This window comes from Marmota flaviventris, chromosome 9 (genome assembly GCF_047511675.1).
Source record: "Marmota flaviventris isolate mMarFla1 chromosome 9, mMarFla1.hap1, whole genome shotgun sequence".
NCBI lineage: Eukaryota > Metazoa > Chordata > Mammalia > Rodentia > Sciuridae > Marmota > Marmota flaviventris.
The window spans coordinates 62,934,763-62,949,434 of NC_092506.1; the positions used below are offsets into that span (position 1 = coordinate 62,934,763).

The 14,672-nt window shown below is 38.3% G+C and overlaps 1 protein-coding gene across 1 annotated transcript in view; it reads left to right on the plus strand.

Annotated features, from left to right (window-relative positions):
- Positions 1-463: 463 nt before the first annotated feature.
- Positions 464-14,672, plus strand: part of Rnf169 (ring finger protein 169) — a 112,759-nt gene continuing 98,550 nt past the window's right edge. Inside the window, exon 1 of the mRNA XM_027942565.2 lies at positions 464-952. Coding sequence (XP_027798366.1) covers positions 469-952 — 484 coding nt within the window. The 5' untranslated portion in view covers positions 464-468. The remainder of the gene's footprint in view (positions 953-14,672) is intronic.

Sequence of the window (14,672 nt, forward strand, 5' to 3'; positions counted from 1 at the left end):
AATTGAAGACACTCGTCATGGTAGGCCTCATTTTGGTCACAAATCACCATAATCCTTACGGGAAAGCACAGGCCCTCACATCAAATAAAGTACTAAGGCAGGTTTCTGGATACTTCACAGGCTCCCCACTCACTTTAACCTGTTATCAGGGTATTGAAGAACAAGTGTAATTCCTTCAGAAAGTTTAGAATTTCCAAATAAATCCCTCCAGCTCTCATCCTCATTGGGTTCAGTAGTAGAAAACTGCCAAGATTATGGAAGGCGAGGCTAAAGCCCGGATATATAAAGAATGACTAATAAATATTAATGAGGTGCCCCCTCCGACCAATCAGGTCGAGGGAGAACCTTTTCCTGGCCCATTGGAGCCCCGCCCTCTCATGAATATGCAGATAACGTTGCCCGCCGCGCATTGCCCCGCCCTCTACTCTTCTCCCTCGCAACGGACTCTCCCTTCAAACGGGAAACAAGATGGCGGCGGCAGGTCCGAGTACTCGGGCCTCTTCCGCGGCGGCAGCGGCGGCTCTGAGTCGGCGGGGCCGGCGGGGCCGCTGTGACGAGATGGCGGCAACGAAGAGTGGGGCCCCGGGTCAGGGATCTGGCCCTGCGTTGTTGGTGTTGCCACCGCCACCGCCGCTGCCGGAGGAGTCGAGCTGCGCCGGGTGCCTGGAGACCCCAGGGGAAGCGGCGGCCCTGCCGTGCGGCCACTCGCTGTGCCGAGGCTGCGCCCAACGCGCCGCCGACGCGGCGGGCCCGGGCTGTCCGCGCTGCCGCGCCCGCGGCCCGGGCTGGGCCCGCCGTCGAGCCCGCGACGACGGCCAGGCCGACTCGGAGGTGCTGGGCGAGCGCGCCCGCCGCGGCCAGCCAGAGCGCTGCCGCCCGCGCCGGGACGGGGGCGCGGCCGCTGCGGGGCCCAGGCCGGAGCAGGAACCTCGCGCTGCACCCGCGGAGTCAGGTGGAGCTTCCCCTCCTTCCCTAGGGGTCTGGAGAACTGCCCGGCTGTTGTGGCCTGGCCTGGTTAGGGGGTGGTGAGTCCCGGGCCCCACTCGGGCGGCTGTGGAGAGTTCTTATGGAGTTGCAACTGGGCTCTGCCCAGGTGTAGTATGTTTCTGAATTTTGAACTTTGGAATGAACTACGGACAAGTTGGATTTGGAGGGGCAGTGAGGAGACCTCGCATCTTACGTACGTCATAAGTTTGGAGGGAAACAATTCTTGGAACAAGTTAGGGACAGGTTGGAATTAGCGTGTGGAGGGGAGGGGCCCTGGAGAATCGCAGAAGCACTTGGTTTTAGTGGTGGATCAACAGCTTGAGGTCTTGCTGCTTGGAGGGATGTGGGTCTTGGGCCTGAGTGGTTCGGCCAGGGGTGTGGAGTAGCTGGAGTTTAGGGGACAGGTTGAATTTGGGGATGTGAAAGAAGATTTTTAGATTTGAGAGCAGAGTGTGTTGGAGAATAAGCCCACGTGCAATTTTTCATAACATCTCGAAAAGTGCATGGTTAGCACAAGAGCATGGCGTATAATGAGGGAGCGATAATTGACAGCTATTTATATTTATGCTAATTATAACAATAAGAGCCAGTAGTGCTCCACAAAAAAGCTGGGTGGGGTTTAAAAGGTTTGGAAATGAAGATTGGTTGGCTGCGGGCCGCTGCTAATTCTTTAGCAATGTTTGTTTTCTTCTGTTATCCTGGCAGTTGAAAAGTTTGTTGCAGGACCCTTGCCTTAACTTCTTTCCTTTCTTATCATCAATAGCCTACCAATCATTGGTGCTGAGCTTTGAGATAGAGTCCTAGGTTAAACACAAATCTTATTTTAAGTGGGGAAAGGGAAGCATTGTGTATGAAAGGGCAGCCCCTAGAAATTTCGGGTTCCTAAAAGCAGTCTGTTTCAGGAACTGGTCAGAAACACCTGCCACGGTTCTAGGAAACCTTGCCTTGATTTCTTGGGTTGAGGGGGATCTACATCTTATTTTATTTTTTTAATATTTATTTTTTAGTTTTTAGCGGACACAACATCTTTGTTTGATGTGGTGCTGAGGATCGAACCGGGCCGCATGCATGCCAGGCGAGCGCGCTACCGCTTGAGCCACATCCCCAGCCCTACATCTTATTTTCAATGCTCCTTGTTATTCCTTTTAAATGTTATAACATCCCTATAAGATAGGGACTTTTATTTCCATTGTATAAATGAAACTGAGGTCCAGAGAAGTTGAGTAACTTAACTAATGATGAAAATTCAGATCCATCTAATTCCTGCTCAGTTAATTTGCTTCAGATTTTGAGATTAGGGTCAAAATATAAGATAATACTTGTTTGGTCTTCCTATCAGAACTATTGACTATATGGTGTGGTCAAATAGGTTAGATTTTTATTTTTGGTGGGGGGGATACCAGGGATTGAACTCAGGGACTTAACCACTGAGCCACATCTCCAGCCCCTTTTTAAATATTTTATTTAGACAGGGTCTCACTGAGCTGCTTAGGTCTTGCTAAGTTGCTGAGGCTGGCTTTGATTTTGATTTTCCTGCCTCAGCCTCCGTAGTCTCTGGGATTGCAGATGTGGGCCACCATGCGGGCAGTTAGAAATTTTTAATTTTATTTTCTAAGCCTGGAAATCACTACAGAAGTATCAGGTCTGAAATTTGAATCACTTAAAGGAAGTATGGCTTGCTAATTTGTGCAAATTTATTGTCTTTAAAAAAATTGTCATAAAGGATTGAAATATATTCCTGAATGAGGTTTGGGAATTATCTTTTAGCTTCAGTGGGTTTCCTGAATATACTGAAGTTCTTCCTATACAGTATCTTTTTAAAAAATTGTTTTTTAGTTGTAGATGGTCACAATACCTTTATTTGATAGGTTTATTTTTATGTCATGCTGAGGATCAAACCCAGTGCTTCACATATGCTAGACAGGTGCTCTACCACTGAGTTACAACTCCAGCCCTATACAGTATTTTTTTAATTAAAAAATTTAATTTAAAATAATATGCATTCACATGATTCAAATAAACGTATGAGAACGTACACAATAAAAGATATCCTCCTACCCCTTACTTCCCACTTCCATCAAAGATTCTTCTTTATTTTTCTACAGAAAATGCAAGAATAACTGATTTTTGTCCCTGTTAGATAAAAGGTTGTATTTACATACTCTGTGAATTGCTTTTTTTGCTTAACAACACATGATGAAAATCTTTACATATCAGTATATAGAAAATGTTTTCATTCTTACAGTGAATGGAATTTCATTGAGTACATCTATTTGTAGACATTTAGGTTGATTCTTACCTTTTGCTGTTATAAATATTTTTTCATAAAATTTTATGTGTTTGCATTTTTATGGGTAGGTCATTTGTAGCTTTCAACTGATTCTCCTAATTTTTAAATGTTGAGTGCTGGGGATATAGCTTGGTAGAGTACTTGCCTCACATGTACAAGGCCATGGGTTCAATCCCCAGCACCACAAATAAATAAATAAATAAAAATTGAGAACTACTGTTTTAATCCAGGTCCCTCATTATATAGAAGAGAAAACTTGTGACATACAACAGAGAAGAAAGTTACTAGTTACAGGTTTTTGTGAGTGGGTAAACAAGGGCTGAAAGAGTAATCCTATAAAAAGGGCCGAAACACAGCTTAATTCACAGTGAAGTTTCATGATGGCTTTTTACAGAGAAAACTACAAGTACCAATTTCCTAAATATTTACATTGCACTTGTATGAATAACAAACAGCAACAGTATAGCAATTTTAGGAATATTCTGAAGTATATAGCTTATTGGTATTTTGGCATAGTTAGGTCAACTGATAAGGGAAAGTTAGAGCTTTATAATACTGGGAAAAATGAAATTCTTAAGTTTTTAAAATTTTTTGGTACTGGGCATTGAATTTAGGGCTGTTTTATCTCTGAGTTATATCCCCAGATCCCCAGTCCTTTTTTATTTTTTATTTCGAGACAGTATCTTGCTGAGTTGTCCAGGCTGGTTTGTAACTTATCATCCTCCTGCCTCAGCCTCCTAGTCTCGGGGATCACAGGTGTGTGCCATTGTGTCTTGCATTTTTTTTTTTTGTTGAAAAAGGTTTCACTGTATTGTGTATTGCCCAAGCTGGTCTTGAACTCCTGGGTTCAAGTGATCCTCCTGCCTCAGCCTCCTGAGTAGCGAAGACTGCAGACATCCACCACTATTACACCTGACTTAATTAATTAAACAAACAAGGAAATTTTTTTTTTTTTTTTTTTTTTTTAACATCCAGTGTTTTGGAATTGGATTGTCTGGAAAAAGTGCAAGAGTTTGTCCTTGCTGAAAAGTTTGGTTGTACTGTTGATTTCTGTGTTTTGCTAACTTCTTGGTAAGCTTTAAGTTTTTTTTTTTTGGTAGCGAGGATTGAACTCAAGGGCATTCAACCACTGAGCCACATCCCCAGTCCTATTTTGTATTTTATTTAGAGAGAGGGTCTCAGTGAGTTGCTTAGCACCTTGCTGTTGCTGAGGCTGGCTTTGAACTCACGATCCTCCTGCCTAAGGCTCCTGAGCCGGGGGATTACAGGTATGCACCACTGCGCCCAGCATATTTAAATTTTTTTTTTTTTGGTAGTTCTGGGGATTGAACCCAAGGCAAAGCAGGCACTTTACCAACTGAGCTATATCCCAGCCCAGCTTTAAGGTTTTGAAACCTTAATGACCCTTGTGTAAATGGTTTATTTCTTAATATGTGTGTCGGTTTGATTGTGTAGATATAATATAAGTTTTTGTTGATTTATGAAAACATTTTTGTGAAGGCTATGTCAGTGATCATGTCAAGATGTCAAAAAACTTCATCTTCTTTGAGTATCTGCTGCACATCATTATATTGATATATTAAGTATTTTGGGGGCTGGGGATGTGGCTCAAGCGGTAGCGCGCTTGCCTGGCATGCGTGCGGCCCGGGTTCGATCCTCAGCACCACATACAAACAAAGATGTTGTGTCCGCCGAAAACTAAAAAATAAATATTAAAACTCTCTCTCTCTCTCTCTTTCAAAAAAAAAAAGTATTTGGACCATCTTGAGCAGTATTCAGTGATGTTACAACGAGTGCTTATTCTGTGCCAGACACTATACTAGGTCCTTGGGAAACATTATTGAATGAAATATTAAAGATAACTCTCTCATGGAACTTACATTCTAAATTTAGAGACAGTCCTGATCTATTGATTTTTAAAAACATTTACCACAGACATACACAGGTTGATTTTGAATTATAAATGACAGCTGCACTGAAGCTTCATTGAAAATGATTTGTGGATTTAGGACAGTTCTTTTCTTTTACCATAGGTAATGATAGAAAAGCTGGACAAAGCCTGATGAATCTTTTAAATTGACAGTTTGGCCGGGCATGGTTGGTAGTGCATGCTTATAATCACAATAGCTTGGGAGGCTGAGACAGGAGGATTTCAAGTTCAAAGCCAGCCTCTGCAATTTAATGAGGCCTTAAGCAACTCAGTGAGACCCTGTCTCTAAATAAAATATAAAAGAGAGCTGAGAATGTGGCTCAGTGGTTAAGCACCCCTGGGTTCAATCCCTGGTACCAAAAAAAAAAAAAAAAAATTCGACAGTTTTTTTTTCCCCCCTACTTCTGTGTCAAAGTACATTTCAAAGTGGAATAGATCAAGGGCTGGGGTTGTGGCTCAGCGGTAGAGTGCTGCCCTAGCATGGGCGAGGCCCTGGGTTCAATCCTCAGCACCACATAAAAATAAATAAATTAATTAAAGATATTGTGTCCAATTACAATTAAAAAAATAAATATTTTAAAAAAATGCAATAGGTTAAAAAAAATTGAATAGTGTCTCATTTATTCTTTTTCTTTACCCTAGCATACATTTAAAAAATTTCCTCTTTCTGTGACACGCAGAGAGTTCTGTTTATTACTCAATTGACAGAAAGTGTTTGCTATGTGTGTACCCTAAATTGCATTTAGGACTGATGAATAATGAAACCTTGTGATTGTAGTGTAAAAGGACAGGAATTTCCCTGGTCTGTAAGGATTTGTTTCAAAATGTATAAAATGACTCATCCTTTTATTTTTAATGACACGTATTCTAGAATTTGAGAATGTCCTTATGTATTATACTAATGCTGGAAACATGTGCCTTGTGTTTGCTTATGTTTTTCAAAACTTATGCTTAGATTACCTCACCATATATTTTGTGACTTAGAATAATTAACATTGAAGGAATTGTTCTGGTTTATAGAATTTAGGATTGAGCAGTAGGAATTTAAGAGGTGTTTTCTTTTTTTATTGTTGTTTATTCGTTCATATTTCCATTCTCTAACTTCCAGTTAATCTTTAATTACCCACCTTGAATTTATATCTGAGTTTGCTTAAATATCTGATATAATATCTACTAGGCAAATTTCATTGCATTAATTTAATGAGCACTTTTGGGGGCATACACTGTTACAAAGATTAGTAAGACATGTCTTAACTAATTTTACTCTTTTATATTTTACTTACTCTTTTTTACTTAGAGATAGGATCTCACGCTGAGTTCCTTAGGGCCTCACTAAATTGCTGAGGCTGGCTTTGAACTTGAAATCTTCATTCCTTAGCCTCAGGCATGTGCCAATGTCTGGCTGGTTCCTGTTCTTTAAGACTCTATATTGGGGAAATACACAGTCAGATAATTCTGAGTGGTAAATGAAGTAATACATAATGCTAATGGTATTGTAATGGGTGAACAGTGTAGAGGAAACCTGAGAAAGGCATTTGAACTGTATGTTGAAGAAAGAATAGGACTTCACTGGGTGAAAGAGGAGGGATGGCCATTTCAAGCATAAGAGCTTTCATAGCCAAAGACAGAAGGCTGTTGTATTCACAAACTGCATGGAGTTAAATAAAGGTGGAGTGTGGGACTGGAGTTGGGAAGAGAGGAGACTACAGAAATTAGATGGTGAAGGGCATTGTGGGTCATGCTAAGAGAATTTTAGACTTTATCCTATATATAGTGTAGAACCCTTAAAGATTTGTAAGTAGTGAATGATATGATCATAATATGCTTGAGAAAGACAGTATTTGTTGGAGAAGAAAAGCTGTGAGTTGAAACTGAAGGGAGGGAGTCTTAGTGGAATATTTTAATAGTTCAGGCAAGAGATGAAGAGGGACTAGACTAAAATTGTGGTTGTGGAGATGTTACTTTCAGTCATTCATTGATTTAGTAACCATTTGAGGGCCTTCTTTGTACTTGGCATTTGAGCTACAAACAGATAAAACCATGATTCTGTCTCTTAAAGTATAGTTGGAAAGATTGGCATGTAAATGTGCATGTAAAATATAAGTACAATAATATCTGTAATATAAGATATAATTATAGAAGGCAATATGATATAAATTAATAGAATAGGTTAGCAGAAGGGGGTATGGAGACAGCTCTCTGGGTTCAAATTTCAGCTCTGCCACTTTTAGCTGCATGTTATTGGACATATTGCTTAACTTCTCTGTATCTTGTTTCCTCATTTGGAAGACAGGGATAGTAATAACAGCAAAATTGTAAGGTTGTTGTTAACACTAAATAAGTTGTTACAATGCTTGGCATATAGAGAGCTCAATAAATGTTACTTATTTTTACAAAGGAGAACTCAGATGGGTCAGGTATAATTTCAGTGAAAGACATTTCACCATGAGTGTTCAGTAGGTGGATGAGAGCAGGATAAAGATGAGAGAGAGAAATCAGTACATTTAAAGACAGAAGCAGGGACTGGGGATATGGCTCAAGTGGTAACGCGCTCGCCTGGCATGCGCGGGGCGCTGGGTTCGATCCTCAGCACCACATAAAAATAAAATAAAGATGTTGTGTCCACCGAAAACTAAAAAATAAATATTAAAAAAATTTCTCTCTCTCTCTAAAAAAAATAAAATCTAAAAAAAAAAGCATGAAACAACAAGGAGAGTTCTAGGAATTGTAAATAGGAGTGGTTAGAACACAAGAGTGTGCATGAGAGAGTAGAAGTAAAAGGATCTGCAGGAGCTGGGCAATAGTTGATTTTTAATACTATGCCAGAGACGATCTGTTGAAGAGTTTTACACTTTAGAGAGATCACTTTCACAGGGTTAATATAACAAATGGATTGGAGAGCAAATTTTATTTGGACGATAAGCTGAAAGTGCCTCTGCTACAAATATCCAGAAAAATGGATAATATATTAGTCTTTTAAATGCATTCCTGAACTTGCAGGAATGACAGAGTTCTCTCTAGTTCCAGAAACAGAACTAAAATCAAAACTATAAACCTTTGAGCCCTTGGAGCAGGCTGAAGCACCAGAAGTGAGGGTTTTCTGAATGAGGAGTGAGATTCTGGTTTTCTGTTCTTAGGGGATTGAGTTTTAGCTTTGTGTAAAAGGAAACAGATGACTTTTGTGCATAAAGCTGGAGAGAGAGAGAGAGAGAGAGAGCGAGCGTGAGAGTGTGTGTGTGTGTGTGTGTGTGTGTATTTGTATATTGGGGATTGAACCCAGGGCTTTGCACTTTCTAGGCAAATACTCTATACACTGACCTATGCCCATGGCCCTATAAACTAGGATTTGCCTGGGTTCTATGCAAAGAAGAGATGGGGGAAACAAAAAAGTTTCCCTGAGAAATTGAAGCACAAGGTATGTGAGAAATTGCTCGCATTTGAGATCTTGGATATCCTTATGCCAAGAAATTAATATAAAAATTGACTCCACACTATTGACAAACCTGAGTCACCTAGAGAGAGAAAAATAAGACTTTGATGGGTATTCCCATACCTTAATTAAATGGGATTCTTTGCAGAAGAAATAAGTCTAACTGAGGTTGGGCTTATAATAATAAAAAAAAAAAATGACAGCATGGGAGCAGTTTTATGCCATACATGAGAACAGAAATAACAAGGAGGACTAGGATAGTAGAATTGGCAAATAAGTTAAAAGATAAGTTAAAGATAATTGAAAGATAAGTTAAATTAACATATTTAAGTGATATATTTAGTCACTTAAATATGTTAATTGACATTCCAATGAATGAATAAGATTATGAAACGGGCACATTTGAAAAATAACTAAACATGAAAACATGAGGTTAAAAAGCTCAGTAAGTAAGAGTTTACACAGAAAAAAATCAGTAGGTGGTAAATAATGAGAATAAAAAACAGTAAATTAAAGGAAAATATGAAAGAGAAGCGAAAAGGAATGATCAAGAAGTTCCAACATATAGTATTAATTCCAGGAGGAAATAGATAAAATGAGGGAGTTATGGAATTTAAAGAGAAGATGACTTGAGAAATTTTCAGAATTAATAAAAAAAGACCTGAATTTTTAGGTTTAAGACTCACGAGACCTTAGCAAGAATTTAAAAGTAAGCAAACAACAGCAGCAACAACAAAAATCCCCACAATTAAATGCATTATAGTGAAACTACATAATATCAAAGATATTTTTTTCCTTTCCACAATTTTTATTGATGCATTATAGTTGTACATAGTGACCGGACTGTTACATATTTATACATGCACATGATATAACAATGTAATTTGGCTAACATTACTCCCAGCACTCCCTGCCCCTCCCCCAACAACTGCTGCCTTTCCTTTATTGATCTCCCTTTAACTTTAGTGAGATCCGCCTGCCCATTCTTTCTAATTTCCACATGAGAGAAAATATATGACCCTTGACCTGAGTTTGGCTGATTCTGCTTAACATGATGATCTCAAGTTTTATCCATTTTCCTTCAAATGACATAATTTTTACTTTATGGCTGAGTAAAACTCCATTGTGTGTATATACCACATTTTTTTTTTTTTATCTCTTCATCCATTGATGGGCATCTAGGCTGGTTCCATAGTTTGGCTATATGGAATATGAACATCGGTATGCATATGTCACTGTAGTAAGATGATTAATTCTTTAGAATAAATATCTAGGGGTGGTATAGCTGGATCATATGGTGGTTCCATTGACTAGTCTTTTTTTTTTTTTTTAACCTGTATTTATTTATTTATGGGGTGCTGGGGATTGAACCCAGTGCCTCATGCACTCTACCACTGAGCCACAACCCCAGGCCTCATGGCTAGTCTTTGAGGACCCTCCATACTTGAGTTCCATAGTGGTTATTAAATGCATTGTAAATTGTAAATTTCTAATTTACAATCCCACCAACAGTATAAAAGTCTTCCTTTTCCTCTACATCCTCTCCAGTATTTATTATTATTTGTGTTCTTGATGGCTGCCTTTCTGACTGGTATAAGATGAAATTTCAGTGTAGTTTTGATTTGCGTTTTCGTAATTGTCAATGATGTTGAACATTTTTTCATGTATTTGTTGGCCATTTGTGTTTTTTTTTTTTTGAGAGGTGTTTGTTTAATTCACTTGCCCATTTATTAATTGGGCTATTTGATGTTAAGTTTTTTGAGTTCTTTATATATTCTAGATATTAATCCTCTGTCAGAAGAGTAGAATAGTAAAGATTTTCTCCTATGCTGTAGATTCTCTCTTCACATTCCTAATCGTTTCCTTTGCTGTGTAGAAATTTTTTAATTTGATGCCATCCCATTTATTAACTCTTGGCATTATTTCCTGAGCTTTTAGGGGTCCTATTGAGAAAGTTGTTGCCTGTGCCTATATGCTGGAGTGTTGACCCTTTCGTTTTCTAAGAATTTTTGGTCTAATTCCTATGTCTTTGAGTTAATTTTTGTTAAGGGTGAGAGATAAAGGTCTAGTTTCATTCTACATATGGGTAATCAGTTTCCTTAGCACCATTTGTTTAAAAGGCTGTTTTTTTCTCCAGTGTTTTTGGCATCTGTGTCAAGAATCAGAAGATTGTAGTTATGTGGTTTGTCTCTTGTCTTCTATTCTGTACCGTTGATCTGTCTGTTTTTTGCTAGTACCATGCAGTTTTTGTTACTGTAGCTCTGTAGATTTATTTGAAGTCAGGTATTGTGATGCCTCCAGCATTGCTTTTTTGGCTTAGAATTACTTTGGCTATTCTGGATCTTTTCTTTCAAATAGTCTTTTAGGACTTTTTCCTATTTTTGTGAAGAATGTCATTGGTATTTTGATGGGAATTGCATTGAATTTGTATATTGCTTATGTAATATGGTCATTTAAAAAATTAAAAAATATTAAGTCTGCTTATCCATGAACATGGGAGTTCTTTCCATGTTCTTCAGTTTCTTTTTTTCAATGTTTTATTGTTTTCATTGTAGAGGTCTTTGACCCCTTGGTGTTAGATTTATTTGTAGGTGTTGTGGTTTTTGTTTTTCTTTTTTTGAGGCTATTGTGAATGAAATTGTTTTCTTGATTTCTTTTTCAGCAAATTCATTGTTGGTATATAGGAAAGCTTTTGCTTTTTGTATGTTGATTTTATAACCTGCTCTAGAAGTGTTTTGGTTTAGGTTTTTTGGATCTTCCAAGTATTAGGCTGGGGAGATAGCTCAGTTGATAGAGTGCTTGCCTTGCATACATAAGACCCTGGGTTCAATCCCTAGCACCACAAACAAAACAAAACAAACAAACAAAAAAACACAAGTATAGCATTATATCTATAAACAGTGATAATTTGACTTCTTCCTTTCCTATTTTTATCCCTTTTATTTCCTTCTCTTGCCTAATTGCTCTGGCTACAATTTTTAATATTCTGTTAAATAGGAGTGGTCAGAGTGGACATCCTTGTCTTTTCTCTATTTTAAAAGACATTCTTTCAGCTTTTTCCCATTTACTATAAAGCTGGCTTGGGATATTTCATATATAGTCTTTATGATGTTGAGGTAGGTTCTTCTGTCCCTAGTTTCTTCAGTGATTTTATTATGAATGAGTACTGAGTTTTGTTGAAGGCCTTCTCTGCATCTATTGAGATGACTATGTGATTTTTGTCTCTAAATCTATTTATGTGATGGATTACATTTATTGATTTGTGTTTATTAAACTTTCATCTTGTATCTCTGGGATAAAACCAACTTGGTCATGGTGTATATAGTCTTCTTAATATGTTGTTGAGCATGATTTGCTAATATTTTAATTAGGATTTTTGCATCTAAGTTCATCAGGGATATTGGTCTGTGGTTTTCTTTTATTTTTAATATTTATTTTTTAGTTTTACGCCGACACAATGTCTTTATTTTTATTTTTTTTTTTAAATATTAGTTATTCATGAATCTTTATTTATTTATTTGCTTATATGTGGTGCTGAGACTCGAACCCACTGCCTCACACATGCTAGGCAAGTGCTCTACCACTGAGCCACAACCCCAGCCCCTGTCTTTATTTTTATGTGAGGATTGAACCCAGTGCCTCACACGTGCTCAGTGAACACTCTACCACTGAGCCACAACCCCAGCCCTATTTCTTTCTTTAATGTGTCGTTATCTGGTTTTGTTATGACCAAAGATTCTTTTTATTTATTTATTTTTATTGGTTTTATTTTACTAAATACATGACAGCGGAATGCATACAATTCTTATTACACATATATAGAACAATTTTTCATATCTCTGTATATAAAGTATGTTCATTACCAATTCATGTATTCATACATTTACTTTAGATAATGATATTCGTCACATTCCTCCATCATTGCTAACCCCCTGCCCCCTCCCCTGCCCTCCCCCTCCTCTGCCCTATCTAGAGTTTATCAATTCTTCCCATGCTCCCTCTCCTTACCCAACTATGAGTTAGTCACCTTATATCAGAGAAAACATTGGCCATTTGTTTTTTTCGGGATTGGCTAATTTCACTTAGCATTATCTACTCCAGCTGCATCCATTTACCGCAAATGCCATGATTTTATTCCTTTTTATTGCTGAGTAATATTCCATTTTGTATATATGCCACATTTTTTAATCCATTCATCTACTGAAGGGCATTTAGGTTGGTTCCACAGTTTAGCTATTGTGAATTGTGCTGCTGTAAACATTGATGTGGCTGTGTCCCTGTAGGACCAAAGATACTTTTAAATGCAACTAAATAGGAACAACAATCAGATTGAGAGCAGAGCTCTCTTAATCATAGAGAAATTGATCATAGAGCACAGAAATTGAATATTATCTTCAAAGTGTTGTGAGAAACCTGAATTTCATACTCAGGTAAGTTGTCATTTAAGAGTGAGGGCAAGATAAAAATATTTTCAGACAAAAATGTAGAAAATTTACTGCACTGTTTCTAAAAGAACTGTTAATACTAAATAATGTCCTACAGAAGAAATGAAATGTATCCCAGGGGAGAATATAGGATGTAAGTAGTTATTGTGGACAAAGAAGTCAGTAGGTAAACTAAGCCAACATTGACTATATAAAGAAAAAATAATTATGACTAATTTGTAAGGGGTTATAACCAAGGTGGAAATAAAATACTAGGCAAAGATAAAATATAAATGGGGAAGAAAAGTGGTCATTATTAATGGGTTCTAAATTTCTGTATATAGGTCAGTAAGATAATAAAGATAGTGATTAACTTTAGACTTTAAGGTTAGCTAGATTTAGTGAATGCCTGTGATTCTAGTGACTCAAGAGGCTGAGAGAGTGTTGCGATGAGCAAAGGTGCAACTTATACAATAGAAGGTGAGAAATAAAGAATGTCCACATGCTTCTGCCCTTTCCAATGCTTTATTCACTCAAATCACTCAATACAATTTTACCTTATAAGTTCTTAATCAAGAAATTGACAATCCTGAATGCTAGGTACTGCAATAGACACAATCAATTCATAGCAAACAATTCTAGATTAACTCTAAGAACTGTAAACACACTTACTCATGATAGGCTTATGACAGACATTCCCTCTGCATGCTAAGCCCAAGTGTCAGATCAAAAGTCTCAAGCCTTAGACTCCAGCAGATAGATGCACACTCACTCAGACTGTGGTGATCAGATCAGGAACCAAGGCAGGCTTCTCCTGGGATGGAGCTGATGGCTGGCTGAGAAGGCGGTCATAAGGAGAAGTCCTTTTCTTACCAGAGTCAAGAGATTGCTGTAGAGTTTGAGAGCTGTGTGAGAACAATGTAGAGGATCAGGCAGATGAGAAGAATTGGGATTTCAGTCCAGGTCTTCATCAGGCTCTCAGGCTTGTGTGTAGCAGTGTTGGTTGGTCCATCATTTATACTAAATTTGGGGGCTTCTGACCACCCTTTCAATCCCTATCAGCTGCTACTGTATTTCTCAGTGATGTCATTTGCCCTGGGGTTAAAGCATCTGGTCTGATTTTCCCATCCTGATTTTTTTGCTTCTCCCCCCTTATGGGGTGAGGACAATCGGACAGAGACTTCACTCTGAGATTGTCAGGGTGGGGAGAAGTGACTTGTTTGTGCCTGAGGGCCATATTGGAGGGCTCTGTAGGTGTGCCTGGTGAGACTGCAGGTTTCAAAGTGGAGTTTTTATGGGGCTGGGGTTGTGGCTCAGTGGTAGAGCACTCGCCTAGCACGTGTGAGGCCCTGGATTCAATCCTCAGCACCACATATAAATAAATAAAACAAAGATATTGTGTCTAACTACAACTAAAAAATAAACAACAACAACAAAATAACAAAGTGGAGTTTTTAAAATGGATTTGCTTAGGCTAAGGCCTAAGGCCATCCTTACAGGCAGGAGGATTTCAAGTTTGAGGCTAATTGCAACAATTTAGCAAGGCTATGTCTCAAAATAAAACATAAAAGAGGGCTGAGTTCATTGGTAAAAAACCCTTGTGTTCAATCC